The sequence below is a fragment of the Miscanthus floridulus genome, chromosome 10 (assembly GCF_019320115.1).
Source record: "Miscanthus floridulus cultivar M001 chromosome 10, ASM1932011v1, whole genome shotgun sequence".
Lineage (NCBI taxonomy): Eukaryota > Viridiplantae > Streptophyta > Magnoliopsida > Poales > Poaceae > Miscanthus > Miscanthus floridulus.
This window is the reverse complement of record NC_089589.1, coordinates 95,337,334-95,350,586: the sequence shown is the minus strand read 5'-3', so window position 1 is coordinate 95,350,586 and position 13,253 is coordinate 95,337,334. Positions and strand designations below refer to the sequence as shown.

General features: G+C 46.8%; 3 protein-coding genes across 5 annotated transcripts in view; 1 reads left to right on the top strand and 2 right to left on the bottom strand.

The window, feature by feature from the left end:
- The window catches only part of LOC136486880 (respiratory burst oxidase homolog protein B-like), a 6,254-nt gene extending 932 nt beyond the window's left edge, over window positions 1-5,322 (top strand). The window contains exons 2-8 of the mRNA XM_066483942.1: window positions 101-257; window positions 384-432; window positions 560-1,704; window positions 1,842-1,944; window positions 2,105-2,187; window positions 2,975-3,495; window positions 4,427-5,322. Coding sequence (XP_066340039.1) covers window positions 101-257; window positions 384-432; window positions 560-1,704; window positions 1,842-1,944; window positions 2,105-2,187; window positions 2,975-3,495; window positions 4,427-4,536 — 2,168 coding nt within the window. The 3' untranslated portion in view covers window positions 4,537-5,322. The remainder of the gene's footprint in view (window positions 1-100; window positions 258-383; window positions 433-559; window positions 1,705-1,841; window positions 1,945-2,104; window positions 2,188-2,974; window positions 3,496-4,426) is intronic.
- A 1,579-nt stretch (window positions 5,323-6,901) lies between these two features.
- LOC136486879 (germin-like protein 11-1) lies at window positions 6,902-7,735 on the bottom strand. The gene has a single exon (XM_066483941.1). The coding sequence runs from the start codon at window positions 7,720-7,722 to the stop codon at window positions 7,057-7,059; it is 666 nt and encodes a 221-aa protein (XP_066340038.1). The 5' UTR covers window positions 7,723-7,735; the 3' UTR covers window positions 6,902-7,056.
- LOC136485148 (uncharacterized) lies at window positions 7,506-10,982 on the bottom strand. Of its 3 annotated transcripts, none has more exons than XM_066482087.1 (3): window positions 10,520-10,982; window positions 8,327-8,818; window positions 7,506-7,638 (listed from the first exon to the last, which is right to left on the bottom strand). In XM_066482087.1, exons 1-3 carry the CDS (start codon window positions 10,798-10,800, stop codon window positions 7,593-7,595), a joined length of 819 nt encoding a protein of 272 aa, XP_066338184.1. In that variant the 5' UTR covers window positions 10,801-10,982; the 3' UTR covers window positions 7,506-7,592. The 3 variants fall into 3 exon arrangements, with proteins under 3 accessions (XP_066338184.1, XP_066338187.1, XP_066338185.1); XM_066482090.1 differs by lacking the exon at window positions 7,506-7,638 and adding an exon at window positions 8,083-8,130 and having other exon boundaries at window positions 10,520-10,981; XM_066482088.1 differs by lacking the exon at window positions 7,506-7,638 and having other exon boundaries at window positions 8,323-8,818; window positions 10,520-10,969.
- Window positions 10,983-13,253: the final 2,271 nt, after the last annotated feature.

The following is a 13,253-nucleotide window of genomic DNA, read 5'->3' as shown; positions in this document are numbered from 1 at the left end:
TTGCTTGTTCTTTCGAGCGTTTTGGCGTGTTGCTTTGCTTGCACCTGCCAAGCTTTGTCTTGTTGTATTAATTAACCACACACACATGGATGAACAACAGGGATGAAGGAGCCGGAGTTCGCCGGCGAGCTGTTCGACGCGCTGACTCGGCGCCGCAACATCTCCGGCGACAGCATCAGCAAGGCGGAGCTGCTCGAGTTCTGGGACCAAATCTCCGACACCAGCTTCGACGGCCGCCTGCAGACCTTCTTCGACATGTACGTTAAGTTGCTGCTACAAACAGTCGTAACCCCTCCCTTAATTACGGACCGTCAAACGCTCATCTCACTGCTGGTGCCGCGATCGAGTAACCCAACCTTACCTTCCTTCGGTTACCCCTGCAGGGTGGACAAGGACGCGGACGGCAGGATCGCCGAGGCGGAGGTCAAAGAGGTAACTTTGTCAACAGCCTTTCTCCACTCAGTTTAGCCGTCGGCGTCGCTCCAACAACAGCAATGCACACACACAGCCTGTCGGTCTTTGTCTTTCTGCAAACCAAACCAAATGCTTCGTCTTGCAGATCATCACGCTGAGCGCGTCGGCGAACAAGCTATCAAAGATCACGGAGCAAGCCGAGGAGTACGCCCGCCTCATCATGGAGGAGCTAGACCCAGGCAACCTGGGCTACATCGAGCTCTACAACCTGGAGATGCTGCTCCTCCAGGCGCCCTCCCAATCCGTGCGCATCGGCACCACCAACAGCCGGAACCTGAGCCAGATGCTGAGCCAGAGCCTGCGCCCCACCCTCGAGCCCAACCCGCTCCGCCGCTGGTACCGCCGCGCGCAGTACTTCCTGGAGGACAACTGGCGGCGCGTGTGGGTACTCCTCCTATGGCTCTCCATCTGCTCCGGCCTCTTCGCCTGGAAGTTCATCCAGTACCGCCGCCGCTACGTGTTCCACGTGATGGGCTACTGCGTGTGCGTCGCCAAGGGCGGCGCCGAGACGCTCAAGTTCAACATGGCGCTCATCCTGCTCCCCGTCTGCCGGAACACCATCACCTGGATCCGCAACCGCACCGCCGTGGGCCGCGTCGTCCCCTTCGACGACAGCCTCAACTTCCACAAGGTGGTCGCCGTGGGCATCACCGTCGGCGCCGCGCTCCACATCGTCTCCCACCTGACCTGCGACTTCCCGCGCCTGCTCCACGCCACCGACGCCGAGTACGCGCCGCTGGGGCAGTACTTCGGCGTCCCCCGCCCGCCGAACTACTGGTGGTTCGTGAGGGGCACCGAGGGGTGGACGGGGCTGGTGATGCTGGTGCTCATGGCGGTGGCGTTCACGTTGGCGACGCCGTGGTTTAGGAGAGGGACGATCGCGCTGCCGGGGGCGTTGAGGAGGCTGACGGGGTTCAACGCGTTCTGGTACTCGCACCACTGCTTCGTGGTGGTGTACGCGCTGCTCATCGTGCACGGCCACTACCTGTACCTGACGCACACGTGGTACAAGAAGTCGACGTGGATGTACCTGGCGGTGCCCATGGTGCTGTACGCGTGCGAGCGGCTGACGCGGGCGCTCCGGTCCAGCGTCAGGCCCGTGAGGATACTGAAGGTGGCCGTGTACCCCGGGAACGTGCTGTCGCTCCACTTCTCCAAGCCCCAGGGCTTCCGGTACAAGAGCGGGCAGTACATCTTCGTCAACTGCGCCGCCGTCTCGCCGTTCCAGTGGTACGTAAGCAGGCAGCCAGCGTTGCGTTGTTTTCTTCCACCTATGGCTATGCTTGGTTTAGTGATTGAAGTAGAAAGCAAAGCACAGATGATTTGTGGGTTAATTGCGATGGACGGATGCGTTGCGTTGGTTGCAGGCACCCGTTCTCCATCACGTCGGCCCCACAGGACGACTACGTGAGCGTGCACATCAGGACGCTGGGCGACTGGACCCGCGAGCTCAAGAACGTCTTCTCGAGGGTACGTACGTCGTACATGTACATACGCGCGCGCCATGTCATGTCATCATCATCAATTCGCAAAGGGATCGAGCACCTGGTGGTGGCTATCGATGTCCGTACGTGTGGTGATTGCTGAAGCAGCAGCTAACTTGAGTGCGTGGCGATGGATGTGCATGCAGGTGTGCCGGCCGCCGACGGAGGGCAAGAGCGGGCTGCTCCGCGCCGAGTACGACCGCGACGGCAGCGCCATGGCCAACCCCAGGTGAGACGAAATTTTGAGTTTCCTCTGGCGTCTCCATGACAAAAACGTGGGGCAACCGCGGGAGCTAGGCGAACCAACGGACAACGGTGGCGTTGGCGTAGGGTGGGAGTGGGAGTGGGAGTGGGAGTGGGAGGGAGCAGAAGATGTTGACGAGTCGTCTGAAGCCGGGTCGGGGTTGGTGGCAGTGGCCGCGTCGTCACTGGCCGTCCGGGTGCCAACTGCTGCTCGGCTGTGGCCTGTGGGCATGGTCTGGTTGGTTTGCATCGGCTCGGCTGGCTCCAGTCGGTGGCGCCACCTTTTCTGACCTCCCTTCCAAGAACCTTTTACTCGGTCAGCAGGACATCATCCATTGCATCACGGTCTCCAAGGAACGTTTCGTTTTCTGCGGTGCACACACCAGCTAGCCTTGTACGTTCGTTTCACACTGCCAAAGTGCCTGTCTATAGCTACGTTGCCCAACATATATATTCCACTCCGAATATTCTTTAGTTTTTTTCATTGATATAAAAATCTTTGGGACAAAGGACATTCTCTGCACGCCTCCCATCTGTGCCTGTGAAACACGGAGAAGAATTTGTGGCTTGTGAGTGTGGGTTAGGTTCTCCGATTTGATAATCCAACACGGTTGACTTCGCCGCCTCGATCTCCGACAAACTGATTTTTGACTTTCTAATAGAGTACCTAGGATGTTTATTTTCTCACTACAATGTACATGCCAACTGCACCATGGATTGCTTGTGCATTGGATTGACCGTTAGGATTAATCAAAGCTACCATTGCTCTGCAGCTTCCCCAAGGTGCTCATCGACGGCCCGTACGGCGCGCCGGCGCAGGACTACAAGCAGTACGACATCGTGCTTCTCGTCGGGCTGGGCATCGGCGCCACGCCCATGATCTCCATCATCAAGGACATCATCAACAACATGAAGCAGCTGGACGGCGACCTGGAGTCCGGCTCGGGCTCCGGCGCCGACACCTCGGTGTCCTCCATGGCGTCCTTCCGCACGCGGCGTGCCTACTTCTACTGGGTGACCCGTGAGCAGGGCTCCTTCGAGTGGTTCCGCGGCGTCATGGACGAGGTGGCCGAGACCGACAAGAAGGGCGTGATCGAGCTCCACAACTACTGCACCAGCGTGTACGAGGAGGGCGACGCCCGGTCCGCGCTCATCGCCATGCTCCAGTCGCTCAACCACGCCAAGCACGGCGTCGACGTCGTGTCGGGGACCCGCGTCAAGACCCACTTCGCCAGGCCCAACTGGCGCAACGTCTACAAGCGCATCGCCCTCAACCACCAAAACCAGCGCGTCGGTAAGTTTGTTAGTTGCTGCAAGATTATTTACTGTTCATCTCCATCGTCAATTCGTCATTTCTACTTACTACCCTACCGAGACGTCGTAGAAAGGTTAAATGTAGTAGTAGTCAAAAGTGTGCATGGTCGTCTATATGCCGCCACGCTTCTCTCACCCGATGGACCGCGGTGAAAGAGGCGCTCTACCGAACTTGATGCATGCTAGTGGATAGTAGGTGTGATGAGCGTGGAGTAGTGCAATGTGGCTGGCCTAACCTTTGCCGCAGGACCTAGCTGACAGGGACAGTCATTATGCATGACCACCAGCACCGGGGCTGCTTGTGGTGCTTGCTGTGCGTGTTCAATTTGAACTCAAGCCATGGTTGAGACTTGAGAGTGAATAGGACCCTGACAGCCTAGATGATCAGAGGGGCCAATAAGCGACCGATCACTGTTGCTTGCTGATAGGCACAACCAATAAGTAGACGATGAGATGATTATATAAACAAGAGTTTGCATTGCATTGGCAACTGCAATTAGGTTATACATTAGGGGCTAACCAATCATTGTTACACGCTGATAATTATTGCAAACACAAAAAAAAAAAAATGGTGAGCATATATATAGTCGCTTGGAAAGAGAGAAATTATGAAGCATGGGTATCTATAAAGTTCAAAGTTCAATACTACAAAGTTGGGTCAGATAGGCACCAGATTTCTTTAACATATATAGTATTGCCGAGAGGTGCTGCATGCTCATCACTTGCCTAACTGAGTCAAATCAGCAGGAATGCTTATTAGCAGCTCCATCTTTACCTGAAAAGGGATAATAAAAGGATAAAACAACAACACGGCCAATATATCATCATCCTAGTTACTGCATACAGCAACGCATGACTTCCTCAATTTCTGAATCAACACTGACATCTTTGATCGATCTTTGATATTGCAGGAGTGTTCTACTGTGGTGCCCCGGTGCTGACGAAGGAGCTGCGTGAGCTCGCGCAGGATTTCTCGCGGAAAACCAACACCAAGTTCGAGTTCCACAAGGAGAACTTCTAATTTATATATAGCGTCGATCCAAAAGTTTTCGCATGACAAAGAGTTCGGTACATACCGCAATCAGATGCTGTAGCGTATATAATGATGGGTGTAGAGGGCAGGGAGTAGACACCAAAGTAGGTATTGCTTTTGATTGTGACGGACCAGTTGGGTCGTCAAAATCCCAACAGTTTTTTGTTCATTTGCTCTAGTAGAAGAATTAATAATCCAAATGCCATTGTACAGATCCTCTCTCTCTCTCTCTCTCACTTAGACTAGGTAGTTTGATTAGCCAGCATGATACAGAGTTTGATGGCCTAATTAATCAGATCAGAAGCATCAAAATATCTGATCTGGCAAAGGTCATGAAAAGTTGAGCCATCCAATGCAATGCACGAAAGAAAGTGCACGCATTTTGTGGCTGCCATCAGCTGAGGTGCTCCAGGCCACATACCTCCGATCCCATGTTGGAGCACCATCTCTGGTGGGCAACAACCATGAACGGCCTCAGCCAATGAGTAGTAGTGCTAACATGTTAGGGTTCTAGAGGGTCATGAGCATGATTGCATACGCCCTGGTCCACAGAGCAACTAGGGTAGGAGTAGTCACCTTTGTTTTTCGTTTTTTGTCGTTATCAGCTGTTTGTTTATTTATTAGCATGTGTCTTCTAGTGCTTTATCCCATTGTATAGATAGTCCAAAGCAAGAGCACTACATATAGCAAAGAAAAAAAATGCTTGTGCAATGGTGTAAGTCATACACATTCTTGAATAACAAAATGAGGTATTCTTTCTTTTTCCCCATGTGGTTCCAGACTTCCGGTCTCTCTTTTCACAGTTTTTTTTCCCTATCTGAACCAGTTCCCGTTCTGACAGCATGACCCCGTCAGGAACCAAATTCTGACACGAGACATGAAAGCTTTTTCTTTGTCTGATGATACTTCAATTTTGGAAAGGCATCTAACTAAATCTTCCTCGTGCGACTTTTAAGGACCATGAGCTAGTTTAACAAGACTAAAATTATTTGTTCAATAGCGAGCTTGGAGACTCTTTCAGTAGGGGCTTTACATCTTAATTTGTGCGAACAAATCCAGAACATCGCATGGAAAGAATTTAGAAGTGTCATGTAGCCATCTCAACCTGAAACCAAGTTATGTAGTTTTTTTTTGGGGTTAAACAAAATTATACAGGTTGACTGTGCATGATACACTTGGGTGATCAATTGTTTCTTGTTGTCACTTCCATGAATTGTTTATTGACCAAATAATAATAGCCACGAGCCCACGACAGAGACCAAGGTCCAAGGGTAAGTTTAGTCATATCAACCGTGTTCAAGTGACATACAAACTGACAGTAACAATCTTGGTTTGTATACATAGACAGTTTCAAACAAACTCGTGTTCTTTGGCTCTGAATTTCAGTCAAGCCCATAAATGCTTCTCACCCACCATGGTAAGCGCTTGAAATCTTGACTTGCCTTATCCTCTATTGAAAAATTGAAAAAAAAAATTCTTGGTTAGTCTGATCATATCAAATCATCACAGGATAAACTCAAAAATTATTTAATGATCCCAGTCCTATCATCAAGTTTTGTTAAATGTTAAAAAAAATACCTTATACCAATCAATATTCCTAAACTGTTTCCTTGTAAGAAGAAGAAAAGCCATTTTGATGAATCATCGCCATCAATGAGGAAAAATGTCGCTGAAGAAGAATTGACGTTTCAAAATCTCTCAAAATTTGTAACATGATGGAAAATCTAATCTCTAAAAAAACGATGGGGTAACCGAGTCTGCTAAATCCAAAAGCAAGCGCATAGCTCCACAACTTCTTCTACAATGGGTCATTATCAACAGCACACTTGTACTGCGATAGACCAACAGAAAGGAACATCTGACAATAACACTTAAGGATTCAAATCAAAATGGATCACCTAACAAGTTATCCAGTTAGACTCCCGGCGGCAATTTCGCACAGTGTGGATCTATCATTAACAATATCGGTTACAAGAGCACCTTGCAAAGCAGCGTGTGAATATGACAGGATTGGCCAGTGTGAAAGAGAAGGCGCGGAAAAGAAAGAGATCTCACCTTCAAAGAAAGAGATCTTACCTTCAAGGAGTTGGAGCCTGGAGATAATGCTAAACAACAAATGGTGTGGAGATCCACTGAGTAAAGCAAAAGACAAAGGAAGGCTCTGCTGTCCATGGAATACTCAAACTTGGTGATGCTGAAGCTACAGTTGCGTGACGCGACTAGGGAATCACCATTGACATAAGATTGCAAAGTGAAACAGGATTGTGAAAGCAAAACAATAGGGTGAGATATAGCAGAATTGCAAAGGACTGCACTGCAGGGATTGCAATAACATAAATAATCCTGGAGAGAGAGAGATAAGGGATGATTGTGATTCGTCCTACAAGTAGTTCAGACTACAAACTTACATCAGTTACAGAAGTTAATCAGATACACCGCAATCATACATTATTCATTACTGGGCATTTAGACGGTGATCTTCAATCACAACCACTATGTTGTTCCTAATCAGAATGCCCATGGGAAACCAGCAGTAATGTTGTCACTCACTCCCATCTCTCCAAACTTAAACATTCTGGCCATCAGCCCCTCAACTACATCTGAATCTGTCGCAAACATTGCATGGACAATGCCAACCACGCCTGGGTTCTGACAGTTCAGCACGGAAAACGTCGTCGCAAGGCTAAAACCATAGTTCATGATGTAGTGAACCAAGCCACGGGGGAAGACAAACACCTCCCCCTCGCCAAGACTCTTCTGGAACAGCCTGCCCTTCGTATCCAAGAAGCCGACCACCACACTGCCACCATGTACGAACATCATCTCTGATGCCCTCGGGTGAGAATGGGGGAGCACTACCCCATTGGGGGCGATGTCAGTGCGCGCCATCGACAGGCCCAGGGTGTTCAGGCCTGGGAACTCAGTAGTGGTGACCATGTTCACCGATGACCGGACTATGTTGTCCAGGTCTCCGGCATGGTTCAGCAGCAGTGTCTTGAAGTCGGAGGCCAGGATGGTGCTGGGATGCTTGCAGAGGAAACCATTCATGAACAGCTTCCGCTCACCCTGGGGAGCCATGGGGCATACATCCTGCAGAGGAGGATTATCTGTTAGGGCTTTTGGAGCATAGATGCCTAGAAGAAGAATGTAGGAGCACAAGTGAGAGCTCTTCATCTCTTGAAATTTTGTGAGACAAGAACAAAGGAGCAGAACATGGGTTAAATAATGAGATGGGAAAGGAGTGCAACCAAAGCTTGTGCATACTGTATAAGATTCTTGGAGTTTACTGCATTATTTGCTTTGGATTGTGGGCAAAGAGTGGACCTCTTGCTTATAGAGGACGTCACAACAGCTGTACAACCACACAAAAAGCAAACACAGTTCTGAATTGAATTGTTATACCAAAGAACATAAACTGGTTGGACCTCATCGTGCACATGTCAAGTTTGATATAATTAGGGAGGGAAAACCAATAGTGGTTACCAGGATACATTTGAACTCAGGACGATCCAAATCTAAACCACCAGATTACTCTGTTTGTACAACATGTGAGCTTCTATCATATTCATTTTATGATACTATCTGCCACAAGAATAGAAGCTCAATGACTGACTGAGCATCTGTTAAATGCCCCCCAAAAACCATGGCATGAAACAGACAAGATAGCTTACTGTAGGGTAAACCAATGTGGAAATCCAAAGATTTGACTAGCATCGGCTGTAGCTGCTTGGTACTCGGTACCACAATGTAGTAAATACAGGGGGATACTGTCAGTCACCTTGTCTTCCTAGTTTTCCTAGAGCTGGTGTTTTTGGATGGTGTGGACGCCAGCTTTGCATCACCGTTGTCATTTCCATTAGTAGGTGAACTTTGCAGCTCTTCAGGAACAGCAAGGGCTGAGGAATACTGCTTAATCCTCCATGAAATGACAACACTGGACACAATGCCCATTGCTGGAAACAGGTAAGAGTATATATGGGACTTATTTGATCCTGTGGTCGAGGCCACTGCTGCACCGGCAAGGCTTACAATGGAAACATTCTGTAGTATCATTGGTAAGCAGCCGATAACTGTGGGAAGAAGAAAATCTCTAAAAAATCCAACATCCGTGGCTGATAGAGCGTAGTTGATGATGTAGGAAGGCAAAGGAGAGAATCTAGCAAGCAATACAAATTTCCAGCCATCCCGCTCAACCCCTTTAACCACAACATGGAAGTACTTGTTCCTCTGTAGCCATTCCATTGCTGAAGTGAAGTATCTGAAAATTGCCCTGAGGAAATTCAGAAAAGATTTATATTAGGAAAGAATGTTAGAACAGAATATACAGACCAACAGCAGCCATTGTATGAATACAAGCAAAACAGGAAGGGAAAATTGTTGTGTGAATAATAATAACATAAAACCTTGCAATAAATATATGTACTGGGTAATTTCGGACCACCATGTCAACCAGCTTGTATGGCAAAATAGCCTTCAGTTGAGATACACAGGTGAACAAAGGCAGAATCTAGCGTACAACAGTACATGATTCCCATATGATTACCTAAGGCATCGTATCTTGTATGTAAGCTTAAAAGGTTTACAGCAGTTGTTTGCATACAGCCAACTTCATATATAAATTTGTTTTACGTTTATTTATGCATGAACATCATAGTTCATACATCAAGTTTAATGATCTATTGCACTTTGTATTGCGATATTGCTAATGAAATGGGTCAACCTTTTTTTCTCGAAAACAGGAAAACTACCCAGGACCAAGGACGTAAAGCTGAAGAGGTCGCATGACATTGTACAAGTACCGAACATGAAATCTAACATGACTTCAACACTGCACTGTTAATGCAGACTTGTATTAAGCCATCACCAAAAGTCTTAGTATGAGTAAATGCATAAGTAACTAAGACAATTATTATGTATCTAAAATCATCTATTGCTACATTTATACAAACATTAGCCATTCTAATAGTTCACGTGTGGTACCTAAAATCAAATATATTGTTCATTGTGCTACATAACTTAGCTGATGGGCCATGTATATGTATCAAAAGATTGAACAATATATAGATTGCAACTAAAGATTTCAAGACTGTAAAGGAAAGTTAATTAGTTAGTGGCCAATAATCTAAACACCGCCTTATTAAGATATGAAGTGTGATGGAATGAACTTGCTGTCTCAGAGCGACTACAAAGTGAAGTCCGGTATAGTCCGACATGAGAATTCATTCATTAATAAACATTAGTGCTCAACCACAATAAAAGTGTGACAATAACATTCTTTTGCAGGTTTTCCAGTTCTAACCAAAGCTATTGCCCCCAGTCATAACATCCACTCTATTTTCGTGCTCTTTCGAGTCAAGTTCGACTTACTGGTGTGAACTAGTCAGTATTGCTGGTGAAAGAATGAACCTTGCTCCTAATATCAAGGACCAGCCTGTCACACTGCATTAGGTCACAATTATGTAACGCAAATACAGCACAACTGAACAATTATACATGGCCAAGAACTAATTTCTACACTTCACACTCAACTAGAAACAGCAAAAAGAAAACAAGTAATGCAAGAAGGTAACACCTAGATCTCACTAACTCCCTTGAAGTCCTATCTACACGATCCAAAAGCTGCACAACTAAACAACAGTAATACAAGGACAAAATACTACAAAATTCCAAATTCCATGGGCAACAGAAGACAAATCCAACTGGCAAACCAATGCAAAAAGTTGTGACTTTTATTTGTTTATTAGAACATCCTAAATCTGTTTTTCTTGTTACCACTCTTGCCCTGCCCCCCTCAATCAGTACCACGCACAAGCAGCTGCGCGGAATTTTTTTTCTACCAGATCTTGATCGAGGGAAGCTAGAGCGTTCCAAGATCTCGCCTCCTATGCGCACCCAAAAAGTAGCAGCAAGAAGGATGCAGAGCCCGGACACGAGAAGCAGGGAAGAGCAAGGAGGGGCGCGTGGTCTCGACCTGCCGATCCAGAAGGAGAGCGAGGCCCCGAGGACCTTGGCGGAGAAGACGCACGCGACGCCTGGCAGGAAGCCGAAGATGAGCGCGGCGCCGCCCTCGAAGAAGATGGCGTAGGGCGGGCAGAGCGCGAGGGTGAGCGCGTGCGCGGCCACGTAGGCCGGCGCAGCCCAGGGCCCCAGCGTGCCCCGGGCCTCGCGGAACGCCGCCACCGCGGAGGCGCCGTCCCACCCGTACCGCCGCCCCGCGCCCACCGCCAGCACCACGGCCGCGAACGCCGCCATCGATCGCGGACCCCGACCCCGCACCCGAGTACTGCGTTGGCTGGCTAGCTGGCTGCGGACTGCACAGTCGTACGCGGCGAACGAGACCGAGAGCCCAACGGCGGCGGCGTGCGGCGGAGAAGGCAATTAAAGCTGGGCACGGCGGGGGACGTGGCGAGGGGGACGTGGGCGGTTAGATCGGGATCCTGCGATGGGAGCCGATGCCACGCTGTCAGGAGGAGAGGACTCTGCATTTCTCTGTCTGTTTGGTCGGGGCCACATTGCCAGTGGGCGGAGCACATGTGGGCCCCGTTCGCTTCTCTTATAATCCGTACTTTTCAGCTTATTTTTTCAGCTGGAACAGTATTTTTTCTCTCACACCCAATCAGTTGGAATAATGTTTCAGCTTGTTTTTTCAGCGAAACGAACGGGGCCGTTGTTATTCGAGTTAGTTTCAAGGTTTTAAATCTTATAGCTTCCGCTATCTTTAGCTATAGCTGTTTAAAAAAGATTTAGCTAAGTTTTTGCATATACTACCGCTATAGCCAGCTATAGCTTGTTTTGAGACGTAGATAGCTAAATGTCTTATCCTGATTATTTAAAATACTAGTTACTTCGGCATAGCTGGCAGATGTCCACGTCCACGTTCCGATTGTTAGGGCTGGAAACTAGGAATTTTACAAGAATCACGGAGTTTCACACACGGTTGGGGTTACAAGAATCTTATGTGAAATCATATAGCATTTTGGTTCTAATCACTCTAGATATTACACCAAGAGGAGATCTGTCAAAAGCTAGGTCCTCAATAGCATTCACCACTTCACCATCGGTCTCTAAAATGATGCTTCTTGTGTTTTGGTGTTGTTGATGAATTGTGAAGATGAGGCGCCATGCACAAACAGGTACTTTGTTGAATGGTGAAGACGAGGTGCTACGCACAAACTAAGAGGAAACGAGGCTTAGGGCACAAACAACTTGTTGCCTGCAAGTTCTGTTTACCTCACACACGTACGATTGAATAGATAGCTGGTACAATGGACTGTCTATTTGATTGTCTGTAAATTATTTAATGTTTGCATGTAGCCATAATCAAATATAAATATAAATCATGTACTGTTGTGTTGCTTGTTAATACAAAACAAATCAAGCATAAATAAGATGAACACGATTACAATATTTTTTAGAACCATCAGTATAAATGATATATATTAAGCAACTTCCTAATAGAGGGTAGCAACATACCTACTATGGTTATTGTAGACAAATATGAATAAGCGATGGAGCTACAATTCCTTATTAGCAGGAACACCGTAACATGTGAAACCAGCTAGCTCTACTGTGCATGTGAAAACCAGTAGGTGGCCAATGCCAGATCACCCCTTTGTATACAATGGCAACAATGCCCCAACTCTCTAAGCTACTTCCTACACAAGGTTCTTATAACACTTGTTTCATCCTGTGTAACAGAAATTATCACCATAAGCAAGTGACTGAAATTACTGTAAATCAAAGAATAGAAGTTGAGGATGCAACATTCTATGAACGTTAAAGAACAATCAATCACAAGAAAACATGAAGCCCAACAGGCAAATGTGTAGGGTATTTTTTGACAAGGAAAACACAACATTGTACCTTTTAGTCAGATATAGGATAACACAAATGATCATGACTGAATGATCAACTCAATTTGATATAAACATATAGATAACAAGAGGTGCAACTACCTAATGGGCACACTTGCGAGTCTTAAGCTACCTGCTGATGCAGTAGAAATGAAAAAGTTATGCTTATAGACCCCTTCAGTATGCAAAATCATGCATTGTTAATAATCCGAATTCAGTTAACATTTGTGAATAAGAACTCACATTAATAAAAGCAACATTGTTCAACTTCTCTGAAGTTTTAGATTCATAGGTAACATGTATGCCTTGGCTACTGAGAAATTTCTAGAATTCCAAATATATGACCATGAATCTGGTGATTCGCTCAACTCTACTAGTTGTAAATCGTGATCATGAGCTTGCTGAGAAAGAGGTATGTGAAAAAGATTATGCAGATGGGTACAAAGTTTTCCTTCTGCCAAGGTAGTTGTTTTCTTTTTTCTTTTTGAAAGAGAAAACCTTTGGGAAAGAGTGCGTTGGAACACCTATAGCCCAGCGGTCAAGCCAGAGGCTATAGGACTGTCCGTTGTTGATATTTACCATAGCAATATAATCCCTTTGTATTTGTCTAACAGCTTAATGACATCCCTCCATCGAAATGATCCATTTTTTATTGACCCGATAAACTTCCTGAATTGTAGTAACATTCCCAAATGAGAGATACCCATGGAATGTCTTGTTTATTGAAGAATTTGTGAAGATGTTTGAGCCTCAATTGCTTTTGGGTTCTAAGATCCAGAACATCCAAGCCACCTTCAATTTTAGATTTGCAAACCCCTGACCATGCATGCTACCTTTGGTCTCTATCTTGCA

Excerpts from the sequence above, each read along its gene's own strand:
- LOC136486879 (XM_066483941.1), bottom strand. The coding sequence starts at position 7,722 with ATGAAGAGCTCTCACTTGTGCTCCTACATTCTTCTTCTAGGCATCTAT.
- LOC136485148 (XM_066482087.1), bottom strand. The coding sequence starts at position 10,800 with ATGGCGGCGTTCGCGGCCGTGGTGCTGGCGGTGGGCGCGGGGCGGCGG. Across the intron at positions 8,819-10,519 it reads CTCTCCTTCTGGATCGGCAG|GGCAATTTTCAGATACTTCA; the intron begins GTCGAGACCACG and ends GAATTTCCTCAG. Across the intron at positions 7,639-8,326 it reads AGGAAAACTAGGAAGACAAG|GATGTATGCCCCATGGCTCC; the intron begins GTGACTGACAGT and ends CCTCCTCTGCAG.